General features: G+C 46.0%; 1 protein-coding gene across 1 annotated transcript in view; it reads left to right on the top strand.

Moving 5' to 3' along the window:
* Positions 1 to 649: 649 nt before the first annotated feature.
* LOC138356476 (uncharacterized) overlaps positions 650 to 17,584 on the top strand; it is a gene marked incomplete at its 5' end in the record, with an annotated part of 78,744 nt that continues 61,809 nt past the window's right edge. Inside the window, one exon of the mRNA XM_069312638.1 lies at positions 650 to 758. Within this exon, the coding sequence (XP_069168739.1) occupies positions 650 to 758 (109 nt within the window). The remainder of the gene's footprint in view (positions 759 to 17,584) is intronic.

Genomic DNA, 17,584 nt, shown 5'->3' with positions numbered 1-17,584 from the left:
CCACAATCAACTGCCTCAACTATGCTGAAATAAAATAATAGCAAATTTGTTAAACATGAACGGCAATTTGTAAAACCATGTTGCGAATCATTTATTAATTTATGTTTTTCAAGATGAAGACGAATTGTATTTACAATTATCGATTCAATTAACTTTCCCACAATAGACGTTAGGTTAATTGGTCGATAGTTTGATGCGAGTGATCTATCTCCTTTCTTAAAAATTGGTACCACATTAGCAACCTTCCATGACTCTGGCACTCTGCCTGACTCTACTGATTTATTAAATATGGTTGACAGTGGGTCACAAAGCTCCTCTTTGCATTCTTTAAGCACCCTGGTAAACACTTCATCCGGCCCTGGGAATTTGTTTGGATTGAGTTTTACTATTTGTTTATTTACATCCTCCCTGGTAACTGCTAAACTATTCAACCTGTCCTCCTCCCCACCCACATAGACATGTTCGGCTGAAGGCAAATTGTTAAGTTCCTCTTTAGTAAATACAGAGATAAAATATTTATTAAAAATACTACTCATCTCTTCATCACTATCTGTTATTTGACCTGTCTCAGTTTTTAATGGACCTATCCTTTCCCTAGTCTTTGTTTGATGTAACTGAAAAAAACCTTTAGGATTTGTCTTTTTTTTAGAGTTACAAGACGCAAGGGGGAAGGAGGAGCAGGAGAATTAGAAGATGCAGGAGAAGAACCCCAAGCAGTAGGAGGAGGAGAAGAAAGAGGAGAACCCCCGACCAAAAAGGTAAAAACTTTACAAACAGTAGGAGGAGAACCCCCAACCAAAAAAATAAAAACTGGATTCAGCTACAAGAAACAAAACGTTCCTGGACTCTTTATACATAATCTTGACCCAATAGGTCATCAGTAGTTATCTCTCTGATGACGCTGATGCCACCTACACCCTGCTAAGTCACCTTTCCTATGTATACACACAATAAACATTTAATAAGATAAAACCATTCTCAAGTCGATTGTGATGAGGAAGTAGAGACAGGCAATAAACAGGCACGAGAGATGAGAAGCAAAGTAAGGTGAAGTAGAGGGGCAAGTGGTAGGAACTGCAGAGGGCCTATTGGCCCATACGAGGCAGTTTCTATTATAACCACCGAAAGAGAAGGAGAAAATAATGAGAAGAGGAAAACGAGGGAACGTAGGAGAAGACAATGAACAGGAAAAAAGAGAAAAGAGAAAGAAAGGAAAGAGAAAGAAAGGTAAATGGAAAGGGTAAGCTTATGTAAGGTCACGTTTGTTAGAAAGATTAGAGCATTTGAGTATATACTGTGAAAGGGAAGAGTCCACAGCAACAAAGCCAGGACTCAAGTTCATGTTGGGTACATTGTGTATTAGAGCCGATTCAACAAGACGGCGTCTGTGTAGAGTAGAGGCAGGAAAGATTATTTTGGAGGAAGACCAATCAATGGGATGATTAGAATCCCTCACATGGCAGAAGAGAGCATTGTTAGTGTCTGCAGACTTAACACTTCTCTTGTGTTCTTTAAGTCTGTCATTCAGTGTACGGCCAGTTTCGCCAAAGTATTGGAGAGGAAAAGACGAACAGGAAATAGAGTAGACACCAGCAGCATTAGAAGCAGGAGGAGCAGTGTGAACTAGATTGCTACGAAGTGTGTTAGTTTGACGAAAGGCGAGTTTTATGTCAAGAGGACGAAAGGTATTGGTAAAAGTTTTGAGTTCAGATATGAAGGGAAGGCATAGTACAGTGCTACTAGTGTTGGAAGCAGGTTTAGGATGAAAAAAATTTCGTTTGGGTTGAGAGTAGGCACAGTTGATGAAATGCAAAGGGTAACCAAGGCGAGAGAGGTAAGGTAATTATCAAAAGAAGGCACCAAACCGGGAAGTCTATGAAGCACCATCAAAGTGCGAAATAATCAGAGGGCGCTAAATATCACCAAGAATGCCAATACGAGAACAAAAACGCATAAGGCGAACGATATCAAAAGTATCCGATTCACCTAGAATTCTATCGAGGGACAAGTGACCGCGAGGGACGGTCGGAAAGCAAGACACACGCTTGTCCTGAAAGTCAGGACATTCAACAAGGATATGCACAACTGTAAGAGGGACAACGCAATTCGGACAATAAGGAGCAGGGCGGAGCTCCATTAATTGACCATGGGTTAAGCGGGTTTGACCAACCCGCAGCCGTGCCAAAGCAGTTTCCCACCGCCAGTTACGGTGGTAGGAGGAAGGCCACGGGGACACACTACGTTTGAGAGTACGCAGCTTATTACTAACCACAGAGGACCAACAACCCTGCCAACGGGCAAGAGTGGAAGAATGAATAACAGGATAAAAGTCGGAATAAGGAATACTTTTACGGGAGATGGAACAAGAACGGATAGCTTCCTTAGCGGCAGCATCCGCACGCTCATTGAAAGAAACACCAATATGGCTGGGAACCCAGCAAAACTACTGATTTAAATTTACTAGAAATAAGAAAGAGCTAATGTTGAATCTCGATGACCACCGGATGGACAGGGTTAAAAGACTCCAGAGCCATGAGGGCACTACGAGAATCAACTACAACCACAAAGGAGGAATGAGAATGAGAAAGCAAGAGACGAAGAGCATAGAGAATAGCATAAAGTTCTGCCGTAAAGACGCTAGCCTCCGAAGGGAGGCGACACATATAAGTACGGTCAGGAAAAATAATAATGTAGCCCACACCGTCCGCAGACTTAGACCCATCAGTGAAGATGGAAATAGAGTGGGAGTGCGAAGAAAAGTGCTCAAGGAAGAGGCTTTTCAGAATAGTAGGAGGGGTAAAGGCTTTAGTAATACAAGTCAGGGACGTACAAAACTTGGGAAGGGGGACTCTCCACGGAGGTAAGGAAGGAATAATGCGAGGAGAAACATTAGAAATATGAACAGAAAGAGAATCCTGTAAGCGAGATAACCGGACAGAAAGTGGGAGACAATGAAGAGGAACAGGAACCACAGGAGGAGGAAAAGTCAATGCACGACAGAGGCGAGAGGAAGGATGTTGTAAGGACCGCGCAAGACAGCGAAGACAGTAGCGATCACGGCGGTCCTGAAGAGAGAGAAAGCCAGTGTCAACATACAAACTAAGGGCGGAAGTCGAACGAAAGGCACCAGAGCTGAGACGCAACCCAGTATGGTGCAAAGCATCAAGACGGCGAAGAGTAGAAGGAGAAGCAGAAGAGTATGCAGGGCAACCATAATCGAGTTTAGACAGGACGAGAGAGGAGTGCAAATAGAGGAGCGTGCGCCTATCCGCTCCTCAAGAAGTATGGGACAAAACATTAAGGAGGTTAAGGGCCTTAGAGCATTCAACTCGGAGGTAAGAGATATGGGCTGACCAAGAAAAACGAGTGTCAAAGACCAACCCCAAAAGCTTCGCGGAATCCCTGTACACAATGGGATGACCATAAAGCGACAAAGAGGGAAGAAGAACGACATGCTTCCGAGTAAAAGTCATGGCACAAGTCTTAGACGCAGAGAACTTGAAGCCATGATCGGTGGCCCAAGACGACACGGCATCAATCGCAAGTTGAAGCCGCTGTTGAAGGAGAGGTGAATCATCACCCCGACACCAAAGGGTAAGATCATCAACATAGAGAGCAGAGAAGACGCCAGAAAGAAGAGAGGAAAGAAGACCGTTGAGGGCAACTAGAAAAAGAGTAGTGCTCAGAACACTACCCTGGGGAACACCCTCATACTGCTGAAAAGGGGCTGAGAGAGCAGTACCAAGCCGCACACGAAAGGAACGACGAGAGAGGAAGCTCCGGAGGAAGAGCGAGAGGTTCCCACGAAGGCCAAAAGAATGAAGTTGAGACAGAATATGATACCGCCAGGTAGTGTCGTAAGCCTTTTCCAGGTCAAAAAGGACGGCAACAACGGAGGTCTTCGCAGCAAAAGCAGTACGAATATAGACCTCCAAGTTCACCAGGACATCTATTGTGCTGTGGCACTTGCGAAAACCAAATTGAGAAGGGGAGAGGTGGCGATAGTGCTCTAAGAACCACATCAAACGAACGTTGACCATACGTTCAAAGAGCTTGCAGACACAACTCGTGAGAGCAATAGGGCGGAAGTCCTTGGGGGATGACCCGAGAGACCCTGGTTTCCGAACAGGGAGGACAACAGCATCGAGCCAGTCTTCAGGGACTGACGACGACTCCCAGACCCAGTTGTACAGCCTCAGTAAATACTGAGACGTGCACGGAGGGAGATGGCGAAGCATTTCATAATGAATGCCATCGGAGCCCGCTGCCGTAGAACCACAAAGGGCTAGGGCAGATTGAAGTTCAGAGAGAGAGAAGGGATCATTATAGGGAAGATGAAGATAAGTACAGAAATTTAAAGGACGAGATTCAAGGAGAGGCTTACGAAGAAGGAAGGATTGGGGGAGACGAGAACCAGAACTAACAGAAGAGAAATGGGAACCCAGTTCGGTTGCAACCTGCAATGGGTCCGCCACAAGAGTACCATGAAGGCGAAGGACCTGTGAGACATCGGGAACGAACTTACCCGCAATCTTGCGGATACGCTTCCAGACCAGTGGAAGAGGAGTTTCGGACGTAACGGTGGAGCCATAAGTCTCCCAGCAAGCACGTTTAGCCACACGGATGGTCCTACGAGCCACCGCACTCACCTTCCGAAACAAAAGAAAAGACTCAACCGTCTGCCGGCGGCGATGTCTCTTCCAGGCTGCACGCTTACAGCGGACAGCCCGAGCACAGTCCAAACTCCACCAGGGAACGCACTTCTGCGTTCCCCGAGAGGAAGAGCGAGGAATAGAGTGGAGGGCAGCGTCAAAGACAGTGCCATGAAAAAGAAGGAGGGCGCGAGGGAGAGGTAAAATGGAGAGGTCGGAAATAGTGGCACGGAGAGTAAAGAGGCGCCAGTCAGCCTCGGCAAACCGCCACCTAGGGAAGGAGAGAGGAGGGCGAAAGGAGAAAAAAGTGACAAGGATAGGAAAATGGTCACTGCCATGGAGGTCATCAAGGACTCGCCACCCAAAATCTAAGGAAAGGGATGACGAGCACAGAGAAAGATCAAGACAAGAAAGGGAGCGAGTCCGAGAGTCCAAATGAGTGGGCTCACCAGAATTAAGAAGGGACAGGGAAGAAGAGAGGATGAAAGGTTCAAGGAGGCGACCCCGGGTGTTTGTCAGCACATCACCCCAAAGTGCATGACGACAATTGAAATCACCCAGCAGGAGCACAGGCTCCGGCAAGGAGTCTAGGAGGTGTTTAAGATCGGGAAGAGAAAGTGGGACAGTGGGGGGTAGATAAATAGAACAAACCATGTACCACCTACGCACAAAGATACGGGCGGCAGAACAGTGGAGAGGCGAGGAAAAAAGTAAGGGGACAAAGGGAACATCGGAACGAATCAAGAGAGCAGAAGAATTATGAAATCAGAATTATGAGGTGAGAGAAAAGAATAGCCACGGAAGCGACCAGGACGAGAACCAAGCATCGGTTCCTGGAGACAGACACAAAGAGGCGAAAACTGTGAAATGAGAAGTTGGAGATCAAGGAAATTGGCATAAACTCCACGGATGTTCCACTGGAGAAAAGACATCAGCAAAGAGAGAGAGGAGAGCAACAGAAAGCAAAGAAGAAACAAAGGTGAAGAAGGAACACAGCACGCTAAAAAAGCACAGAGTCAGGATCAGGGTCAGCGAAGTCAGGGTTAGGGGGCATGGGTAAACTGAGTAAAGAAGGAGGGCAAGAAGCGGGAGGACGGACCAGAGGCGGACGAGCAGGATCTGGAGGAGAAGGAAGGTCAAATGACTACTGCGCCTTTTGACCTCATATGGATATATCCCCTCAGATAACCATATTGCGAACAATTTGATGCCAAACTGAATGACGTAGCACGGAAATTGAATTAAGACCTCATATTTATTTATTTATTTATTTATTTATTTATATATATACAAGAAGGTACATTGGGTTTGTGAGATTACATTGGATAGTACAGTATTTACATTCTTGTAAAGCCACTAGTACGCGCAGCGTTTCGGGCAGGTCCTTAATCTAGCAGATAATTTTAAGTAGGTAATTTCAATCAGAATTGATAAATGATAAAGATACATTACAAGAGAAAAATGAGATGAGAGAGATAAGTAAGTATATTAAAGCTCTGATTGATTACATTGACAGCTTGATTAGTAATTTAAACTAGATTAATAGACACCATACAGCAAATTGACAGCACATATAAGACAGCAATGATCACAATGGTAAAGATGTTCAGAATGGGTACATAAAGATTGGGAGACTGGGTAGCAAAAGATACAGATAACAAGATTTATAAACACCATACAACAGATTGGCAGCACATATAAGAAGACAGCAATGATCACAATGGTAAAGATGTTCAAATTGGGAACATAAAGGTTGGGAGATTGGGTAGCAATTGATACAGTGCAATTTTAAGGCAAAAAGTGAAAAACTATGAAGATGAAATTAGGTACTTTTTAGTATTGATTTTGAATGATGTAAAAGTTGGACAGCTTTTCAATTCAGTAGGGAGTGAGTTCCATAAACTGGGTCCCTTTATTTGCATAGAGTGTTTACACAGATTAAGTTTAACTCTGGTGATATCAAAGAGATATTTATTTCTGGTGTGGTGATAATGGGTCCTATTACATCTGTCCAGGAAGAGTTTCAGACAAGGATTTGCATTTAAGAACAGGATTTTGTAAATGTAGTTGACACAATAGAATTTGTGGAGTGAGATTATGTTTAGCATGTTTAGGGAGTTAAACAAGGGGGCTGTGTGTTGTCTGAAAGCAGAATTTGATATTATTCTGATAGCAGATTTTGCTGGGTGATGATGGACTTGAGGTGGCTTGCAGTGGTTGAACCCCATGCACAGATACCATAGTTGAGATAGGGATAGATTAGTGCATAATATAGAGAGATGAGAGCAGAGTTAGGAACATAATATCTGATTTTGGAGAGTATACCAACTGTTTTAGAGACTTTCTTAGTTATGTGTTGTATGTGGGTACTGAAGTTGAGTCTCTTGTTTAGGAATATGCCAAGAAACTTTCCATCATTTTTATTGCTAATGTTTACATTGTCAATCTGAAGCTGAATTGCATTTGTAGATTTGCTTCCAAATAGGATGTAGTAGGTCTTTTCTATGTTAAGTGTTAGTTTGTTGGTTGACATCCATAAGTGGACTTTTTTTAGTTCATTATTAACAACATCATTTAGTGTATGTGGGTTGGGGTTGGAGTAGATGAGGGTAGTATCATCAGCAAACAAAATAGGTTTCAGAATGTTAGAGACATTAGGCAGATCATTAATGTATATAAGAAATAGAAGAGGTCCCAAGATGCTGCCCTGTGGCACTCCAACGGTTATTGGTAGAATGGGAGAGATTATATTATTGATGGCTACACATTGGTGTCTATCACTAAGATAGGATTGGATATAGTCCAGTGCATGGCCTCGGATTCCATAATGATGGAGTTTACATAAGAGGTAATCGTGATTAACAGTATCAAAGGCCTTTCTCAGGTCAATGAAGAGTCCAATTGGAAACTCATTTTTGTCAAGGGCTGAGTAAATTATATCAAGGAGACTAATAATTGCATCGTTGGTACTCTTTTGAGAGCGGAAGCCAAACTGACAGGGGCTAAGAATGTCGAATTTTACGAGATAGGAGTAGAGCTGTTTGTAGATAATTTTTTCAAATATTTTTGATAGTATGGGTAGGTTCGATATTGGTCTATAGTTGTTTATGTCTGACGGATTACCTCCTTTATGAACTGGCGTTACTCTTGCTTTTTTAAGGATATCAGGGAAGGTATGACACTCAAGGACTTGTTGAACAGCAGAGCTATAGGTGGCGCAAGGGCATGGGAGGCGCTCTTGTAAACAATGGATGGGATTTAACTGATGTTCCCAGCTTTGGTTTTTAGTGAGTGTATGATGGACACAACATCTGACGGGCTGACTGGTGAGAGGAGAAGAGAGTTTGGATAGCTGCCTGAGAGATATGTGTTGATATGTGTCTGAGTCTGTGGGATTTTACTTGCAAGGTTAGCACCAATCGATGAAAAGAAGCTATTAAAATTCATTCGCCATTTCTAAGTCAGATGACAGTGTAAGGCCATCCTTAGAGAGTGTTATCTGGTTGTGGAGTGTTTGTTTAGTTCCCAGGATGTTAGAGATGGTATTCCATGTGCTTTTCATGTTGCCTTTTGCTTCTTTGAATCTAGTCTCATAATATGAAAGTTTTGCTTTTCTTATGATACTGGTAAGCACTGATGAGTACCTTTTAACTACTTCCATTGAAACTAGGCCACTCCTAAATTTCTTTTCGTATTCATGCTTTTTGTTGATTGATTTAATTATGCCACTTGTGAGCCACGGGTTATTTTTTCTTTTATCAGTTACTTGTTTGGTAATGTAGAGGGAACCACATTCAAAGTGCCCGCCAAAGGAGACATTTTACAGTATAGGCAGGGCTGTGCCCTGATTGGTGGACGGCGACGGCGCACAGCCTACCCGCGCAGGCCGAGTGGGCCAGATTTGAACTGCATGTGACCCAGCGCGGACGACGCCTACCCGGCACCACTGGCACTTAGGATATGTGCCCATAGGGCCCTAAAGAGGCATTGACTCCCTCTGTCCTACCCTTCCTGAGGAGCCTAGACTTGCTCCACCTGCCCTACCAGCCCTACCTCTCCCTACGACGACAGTTCCAGGTGTAATATTACTGTACTATTGTTGTAACACGTGGGGTCACCTCTACATTGGCGCAGTGAGTAAACGTTCCCACGCGGTGATCAAGAGGACCTCGCCAAGATATCTGCATCATCGTTCTGCCGACTTCAGTCAAGACGTCTTAGATAGTGTTCAACGGTTCCAGTCTCGAATTACTGGCTTTGGTTGCACCATAGATGTTCTTCGGTTTGTTGTTCAATAGCGGTGCCCAAGATATTTCGACCCCTGTTTTTTGTGCATATGTTTTATTCCACATCTCGTGCAATCCCCAAGATTCTCCATAAGTTCCAGTTATCAGTGTTTTATCCGGATTATTTCCCCGGATTGTTGCATTTTATTGTCTTGTCCCCCAAGCACCGATTCCTGCGGTCCCCAAGCTCTTTGAAGGGGAGACGAGTACCACCATTCACACGGAATACGGGCCACCGTTCATGAGCATACCCGACCTGTATTGTTACGAATCCGCTCGCGGAGGATTTCAGGCTGTCGTTCCCGAGCGCATCCGTCTCCAGTGTGTTTACTACAGCGACGCCGCTCCCAGCTCTGCAGGGTGCTTGCTACAGGTCTGTTACTTTCTCATTTCTACTGTTAGCTAGACGTAACCTGTTCTAGGCTTTCTACAGAAGTAACGGCTCAGGGGGAACAGATACATTAAGTGAGCCAGTGAGTTTGTGTTCATACCAGATTTAAGGTGGATGGTGATCCGCCCTGCACACAGTTCCACACGTTCACCTGAAAAAGTGTTTTGAGAACCCTCAGCCCAGTGCTTATGAAAATCAGGCACATTGCTTGTTAAAGTTCCTCAAAGTGCCTGCCATATCAGATTTTCCAGTTTTGCAAGTGCAGTAAGTGCCCAGTTTTTGTCTAAGCCTCAAGTGATTAGGTACCAATTAAGTGTGCAGTGTTTTATGTTGCTTGAAACCCACCTGGCCCCATCATTTACATTATTGACGCAGTGCTTATTTTTCTTTGTGGAACATTTATCTCTATCTCTGAACATTGGAACCTTAAGTGTGGCCATTGGTGTCTGTGTTTTTTTTTGTTGTTTGTTTTTTTGTTTGGTGTGATATACATGTGAGGTGCCTGGCCCCAGATCTAAGGCCTATTACAAGGCATGGCACGATATATTTGAGCTTTAGTTTTCGACACCAGCACAATAGCTCTAATCAAGATAAACTCTGCTTCGGCCTGCTGAGCTGCAGCTGCTACCGGGTGTAGGAGATACATTGGCCGTTCGCATTATCAAGTTTCGGCATCGCCACGTGATCACGGAGGACAACATTTATGATATCAACCGCCTTCGGGCCACACCCGATTTGATGGCTGCTATATCGTTTGAGGCGGACCCGTCCCAACAGGGCCCCGGGCCCTCAGGTCAGGGGGCAGGAAGTCGTTCATCGTCCTCGTCCAGCGAAACGGGTACCCGCCGTTCCTCTAGGGGTGCCGCCAGCGGCAGACAACGTGGACGCCGACCTCAGTCACCAGCTTACTCCAGGGCTAGTGGCCGGCAAGGTACTTGGCAGGGGAGCCCCTCCCACCATCGATCGACTCGATCAAGGAGACGGACAGCTCGACACTCGTCACACAGCTCTCGGACTTCCGATTCGGATGCCTCTCTATCCCGCAGCAGGCGGACAGGTTATCGCCAGCAGAAAGAGACCTTCCGCACATTACCTCGGGCGTTGGACTATGACGGGAAGTCAGATTGGGCCACCTTCTACCGCCCTTTTACGTCTTATACCTCGGAAAAGGACTGGAGCGGGCCTACGTTATTGACACAGTTAGGGTGGTGCCTCAAGGGTAAGGCAAGTGATTTTTACAATCACTTACTGGACAGAGAACCGTCGATCGATTATAATCGCATGATGCATAAGATGATCAAGCGATTTGGCGATAGGGAAGTTCTGGATGTAGCCATGATGAAGTTTAACCAGGCCCAGCAGGAACCAGAAGAGGATATCGCTGATTGGGCAGATAGGGCCCATCACTTGGCTCATCGGGCCTACAAACATGTGCCACGATGGGAAGTGGAACAAATCGCAGTAATGAGATTTGGCCAGGGATTACAGGATAAGAGTCTGGCAGGATACATTTCCAATGCGAGGAACTCCTCCATGGAGGAGGCTATGATCGGGCCCAAACCTTCCAGCACAATGCCATAGCGATCCACGGTTCCTCAGGTTCCAAAGGATACGACTCCCATCACCGAGTGCCCCAAGGTCCAGCAGTGCGAGGGAATGCAGTGGGAAGTACTCCCAGTATGAGCGGCCACCCAGGAGTAATGACGCTTCTCGGCGCTCGACACTCGCCCTTCCCAGCTCCCCAGGCACGCCACCGGCTACCAGTTCTTCAGGTTTTGGAATCAACACTTGCCGACCATCGAGTGCGGGCTCGCATCCTTTATCTTCCAGGGGCGTGGAGGCGAAGTTGGACACCTTGGTAGCAGGTATCTCAGAGACCAACGGGAGATTGGACCAGGTGTGTGAGAGTTTGAGGCACCTTACAGTTGCTCTTATGTCACCACAGCATCGCCGTAGCCCATCCCCTAGGCGACCTGTTCAGTGCTACAGGTGTGGGAAAGAGGGTCATTTTGCTCGGGACTGTGAGGAATCCGAAAGGAATGAGGAAGCAGTCCACCAGCACGGGGACACCTCGGGCAACAGGCCACGTGTTTCATTTAAGGACCAAAATTCGTCTTTAAACGCTGCCGGGTCGGCTCATTCGGCCTAAATCCGACCCAGTGCATAACAGGCCAAGGAGGGGCATCGGAGCAAGATGCTGACCAGATATTGTCTAGAGGCGTGGAAGACATCGGCTCACACTGACAGGGGGGACATGGACACTAGCACATCAGACTCATACAACCAGCAGAGTTTGGTTATGCTAAGTGAGAACTCGTCAAGTGAGGCTCCTTCAGGAATCCAATGCAGGACAAAAGTGGCAATTCGGGACCATGCCACTACTGAACAGACAGGTCTGGATCAGGAAGCGAAGCAAAATTCTCACAGGAAGTGGGGCCCGTTAAGACACAATGTGGAAAGGAGGGCTCAGAAGAAAATAAAGAATGAACTAGCATTTGGTCAGTTCTTGGAAGGCATAGATCCAATTGCTTTCCCTTGGGATCCTGGGGGTGAGATGTGGGAAGAGGGTTGCTCTGTCAAGGGACTCACATTCAAGGAGCAGCGCTTCGGTGCGAGGAATATTGTTAGGACAGAGTAAATTCCTAAGAGTGAAGCTGAAAAAAAAAAAAAGAAAAAAGGAAAGAGAATAGTGTAGTGTATGCAATGTTGAAACAGTTCGTGTATAGTGCAAAGATAATACGGGTAATAATTGTAATGTTCGTGTATAGTGCAAAGATAATACGGGTAATAATTGTAATGTTCGTGTATAGTGCAAAGATAATACGGGTAATAATTGTAATGTTCGTGTACAGTGCAAAGATAATACGGATAATAATTGTAATAGGACCCATTCATGAAACCAGACTTTTTACAAAAAGACATGTTATATATAGTGAAACATTTTCCCTCCAATATACCCATTGTTCTATAGGGACGGGAGGAGTGTAGAGGGAACCACATTCAAAGTGCCCGCCAAAGGAGACATTTTACAGTATAGGCAGGGCTGTGCCTTGATTGGTGGACGGCGACGGCGCACAGCCTACCCGCGCAGGCCGAGTGGGCCAGATTTGAACTGCATGTGACCCAGTGCGGACGACGCCTACCCGGCACCACTGGCACTTAGGATATGTGCCCATAGGACCCCTAAAGAGGCATTGACTCCCTCTGTCCTACCCTTCCTGAGGAGCCTAGACTTGCTCCACCTGCCCTACCAGCCCTACCTCTCCCTACGACGACAGTTCCAGGTGAAATATTACTGTACTATTGTTGTAACACGTGGGTCACCTCTACAGTAAGGAGGGGACAGTGAGTGTTGTAGAGGCTTAGAGTTTTGGAGAGAAAGAGGTTAGTTGATGAGTTTATATCTTGTGAATTATTAAATTCAGATTCCCAGTTAATATTGTGAAGTGCATTAGAGAGATTGCCTAAAGCTGATTCACTATGTAGCCTGAATGAAAGTTTTTTGGTTTCTGGTGGTGATGTGTCAATGTTTGCTATGAGGAAGGTAGGATAGTGGTCAGTTGTTCTGTCATAAATTACCCCAGATGTAAGGGGAGCTGTTATATTAGTCCATAGGTGATCCAGGGTTGTGGCAGATGTTTGAGTGACTCGGGTGGGCTTGGTGATTGTGGGGATTAGCATACAGGAGTGCATGCTGTTACGGAAATAGTCAACTTGAGGGTTGTTTTGAAGACCCAGGTCAATATTGAAATCACCTCCCAGAATGATGTGATTTTTGTTGAGATTGTTATTTATGATAAGATTCCTTACATTGTCAGAGAATAAAGCTATGTTGGTATTAGGAAATCTATAGATGGCACCGATTATCAGGGAGGATTTAAGGGATTTACTGGAGAACTTGGCAAAGCTATATTCACAATAGTCGTCTCTATCACTAATGACACTATTGCAAATGAAGGTATCTTTGTAATATATTGCTGTACCGCCACCTTTTTTATTAGGCCTGCAGTTATGAATGGCTTTATAACCAGCTAAATTGTAGAGTTGGGTATAGTCATTACTTAGCGAAGTTTCTGTTAAAATGATGAAAGATAATTTAGTACCTAGTGCTGTAAGTAGTGCATTTATATCATCAAAATGTTTACCAAGTGACCTAACATTTTGGTTGTAAACTGATAAGCAGGTGCTATTTAGGAGTTTGTTTTTTGCAAGATTTGCTGTGTAATACCTGCAATAATGATGATCAATGTGCTGATTTGTGGGGTATGAGACAGAAGATTTCGATCTGGATCAATATCAGTAAGCATATAGATAAGATAATGTCACGATACAATAAGATAAGCAATTACAGGAACAGATGAAAACTAAATCTGCTGTAAAATAGAAAGTAATTATAGCAAAACACAACAATATAATAATATAACAATACAATAAGAGCTTACAAAGTATTGAGTCTGCTAAGATTAGAGAATAATTATGGCAAAACACAACAATAAATGCAAGTAAACAAAAGAATTGAAACAATTAGAGGTAGAATAAAGGTCACTCGAAAGCCATGGAGGATACACAAGTATGGTGGAGAGAACAAAAAATCAGTTGAGACTGTCAAGATGAATATATAAAAAAAAATTGACAAATGATAATTGTACAGTAAAATAATCTTAAAGATAATAAATTTTATTTAGCTTAGTTTTAACCTATTTAGCTTAGTTTTAACCTATAATATATCCCCTCAGAGAACCATATTGCGAACAATTTGATGCCAAACTGAATGACGTAGCACGGAAATTGAATTAAGAAAACCAGAAAGACTACACACATTCTAGTGTGGGTGTGCAAAGTGTTAACCACTACTTAAGTAATTTATGAATATTTCTATGCTTGAAATTAGTCACTTAACTTAATCTGCAACTAATAATGAATAGAAAACATTAGTGTATGCATTAGTGTTGCATATGGTCCCCAGGACTATATGCAACTGAAAACTCACACCCCAAAGTGACTCGAACCCAGAGTTTTCAGTTGTATATAGTCCTGGGGACCATTCAAGCTTGTTCGCATTTGTGTTCCTCACATGTGCCCCAAAGAATGAGGTGATTTGATAAAATGCTATGCCCAAGATTACCATCTGAGTGCCGGCGAGGAAGTGGTTCAAATAGCTTCGACTATCACTTCCTTATGTCCGGTCGTGATGGTCAAGCGGATTAAGGCGTCCCTGTACATACCAGTTGCGTTGCTCCTGGCAGTATGGGTTCGAGTCACTTCTGGGTGTGAGTTTTCAGTTATATATTAATAATATTATTATTATATACATACTAAAAAAAAGAGAGAATTTGATTTTATCTTGCAGGCGATGAGTCACAATAACGTGGCTAAAGTATGATGACCAGACCACACATTAGAATGTGAAGGGACGACGACGTTTCGGTCCGTCCTGGACCATTCTCAAATTGCCCTTATCTACAAATCATTCTCTCGTCTTGGCTTCTCCGTGGTGCCTCCTTGCCGTGGTGAGGGGCTCACATACACCTCCCTGGGACCGGTGTGGGTTGCCTGTGCCCCCTCCTGCCCCCTCTTTGGGTGGTGTACGTGCTGAAGGGCACCATGTAGGGGCCTTGTGAGCCATCGGACCAACCGCTGGAGGGGTGCCTGTGAGAGGCCGCCCTGAGTGGATGGTTGGGTGTCCAGGCTGGGGCGATAGGGGGACTGGGGTGTTAGCACCTGTGTGGGAGAATGAACGTAGTAGTAGGACTCCCCTGTTGAAAAGGGGGAGCACCGCTGGGGACGACACACCCTTCCTGCACTGGCCCGTGCTCGGCCTCCCTGGCTGCACTGGTAGGTGGTATCCCTTGGTTCCAGGTCCCATCTCTTTTGTTTGGTTTGCTGTATGGATAACGACTTGCCTTCTATTACCCAGGCTCATGGGGTGGGCGACCAGGCCCGTGAGTCGGACCGTCCTGGAAGACCGGGATCTGTAGCCCCCGCTACGGAACCCAGTTTAGGCCCAGACCGGACTCTTCCTCCCTGCTCCCCTCCCTCCTCTGTGGTTGGGTCGAGCTCCAAGCCTGCTGTGGTGACTGTCTCGTCCCCTTGCACGGCTCCATCCTTTCTTGTGACTACAGCACCTTTCAACCCGTCTCTCTCTAAGGGTTTCATCATCGCCATGGCTGCTCTCGTATGCTCCCTTCCCATCCTACTTCGTTCCATGCGTTGTTTGGTCCTGATACGTGGAGTAAATACTTTGACCTCCTACCTTTGGATTCAACTCCTCCTGATAATTTTTCCCTTCATAGGCATCTTGTCAATTCCGTGGATGCCTCTATCACCTTCAACCCCACTCGTCTTGGTACCCGTGTCGTTGCTCCTTCTTAGGATGCGGCCGCCCGCTTGGCCGCCTTATCCTGCCTTGGCGAGGCCCCTGTTCGGGTCTCGAAGAACGCCCGATTGAATGCCAGTGTTGGCACTGTTCTCCTCCAGCACATGTTGCGACTGGTGTTAGGGATCTCAAGGACTGCCATGAGGATATCAAGCATATCCTCGAGGCTCAGGGTCATTCTGTACTCCAGGTGGATACATTTACCCGTCCCCCTCGTGGCCATCGCCGTCTGCCCCTTAGGGTTGTGAAGGTTACCTTTGATGGTAGGTCCCTTCCGCCCTCTGTCATTCTTGCTGGTGTCAGATGCTCCGTTCAGGAATATATTCCCTCTCCGAGGCTCTGCGGTAAGTGCTGGAGGTTTGGGCATGGTACCCTCAAATGCTCTAGTCCTGTCTCTCTTGTCCCCTGTGTGGAAGCGAGGGTCACTCTAAGTTAGAGTGCACTTCTTCCCAGGCCCGCTGCCTCAATTGCAGTGAGGCCCACCCTACTTTCTCCCGTGCATGTATTCGCTACAAACTTGAGGCGGCTGTCCTCAACTTGAAGCACCGAGACCGTTTGTCTTTTCCTGAGGCTCAGCGCCAAGTTCATAGTCTCCCTCTTTCGCTGGCGTCTCCTATGCTCGCGTGGTGCGCTCTTCCTCTCCTCGTCCTTCCCACCTTTCTCAGTCTCACAACCGTTTCCGAGCCTTAGACCCGGACACACCATCCACCACCTCCCCTGTTTCCCTCCGTTCTGTTCTCAAGGGTCCCCCTCCTGGTTCTTGTCTAGGGCTCCCCTTCTTTCTACCCAGTCTGTCACGTCTCCTGTGTCTTCTATTTCCTCTCCTTCTAGTCCTTCTCCTCCGTCTCTTGGCTCTCCACGCCGCCTGACTGTGCGGGCCGATGTCCATCGCTCTCCTGATGGTTGTATTGCTGCTCTCGATCTTCTTCTCCTATCGAGACACTAGAGTCTGTTGCCCAGTACGTTGCTGCTGGGACGCCTGTATCTTTGAGTCAGAAGCGGAAACCTGGCTCCTCTTCTTCCTCCTCCCCTGTGGTAAGAAAGCTTTGCTTTCTTCTTCACCCCCTATCTCTGATTCTATCATTCCTTCCCCTCCCACTTCGGTGGTGGTGCCCCCTGTTCCTACTGTGGAGGTTTCTTTAGCCCCTGGTTCCATCTCGGTTACTGCCCTTGCTGAGGTGCGCTCCCCTCTTTCTGCCCCCCCCCCTCCTCCCCTTCCTTCTCCTCCAGACCCTGCTCGTCCACCTCTGGTCCGTCCTCCCGCTTCTTGCCCTCCTTCTTTACTCAGTTTACCCATGCCCCCTAACCCTGACTTCGCTGACCCTGATCCTGACTCTGTGCTTTTTTAGCGTGCTGTGTTCCTTCTTCACCTTTGTTTCTTCTTTGCTCTCTGTTGCTCTCCTCTCTCTCTTTGCTGATGTCTTTTCTCCAGTGGAACATCCGTGGAGTTTACGCCAATTTCTTTGACCTCCAACTTCTCATTTCACAGTTTTTGCCCCTTTGTGTCTGTCTCCAGGAGGCGATGCTTGGTTCTCGTCCTGGTCGCTTCCGTGGCTATTCTTTTCTCTCCCCATAATTCTTCTGCTCTCTTGATTCGTTCCGATGTTCCCTTTGTCCCCTTACTTTTTTCCTCGCCTCTCCACTGTTCTGCCGCCCGTATCTTTGTGCGTAGATGGTACATGGTTTGTTCTATTTATCTACCCCCCACTGTCCCACTTTCTCTTCCCGATCTTAAACACCTAGACTCCTTGCCGGAGCCTGTGCTCCTGCTGGGTGATTTCAATTGTCGTCATGCCCTATGGGGTGATCCCAGCAAACACAAATCATCTAGAAAACGTTCGTCTATCTCTTCCCATAGGTGTGGGAATGATTTGCATTG

This window comes from Procambarus clarkii, chromosome 72 (genome assembly GCF_040958095.1).
Source record: "Procambarus clarkii isolate CNS0578487 chromosome 72, FALCON_Pclarkii_2.0, whole genome shotgun sequence".
Taxonomy (NCBI): domain Eukaryota; kingdom Metazoa; phylum Arthropoda; class Malacostraca; order Decapoda; family Cambaridae; genus Procambarus; species Procambarus clarkii.
This window is presented reverse-complemented; position numbering and strand designations above follow the sequence as displayed.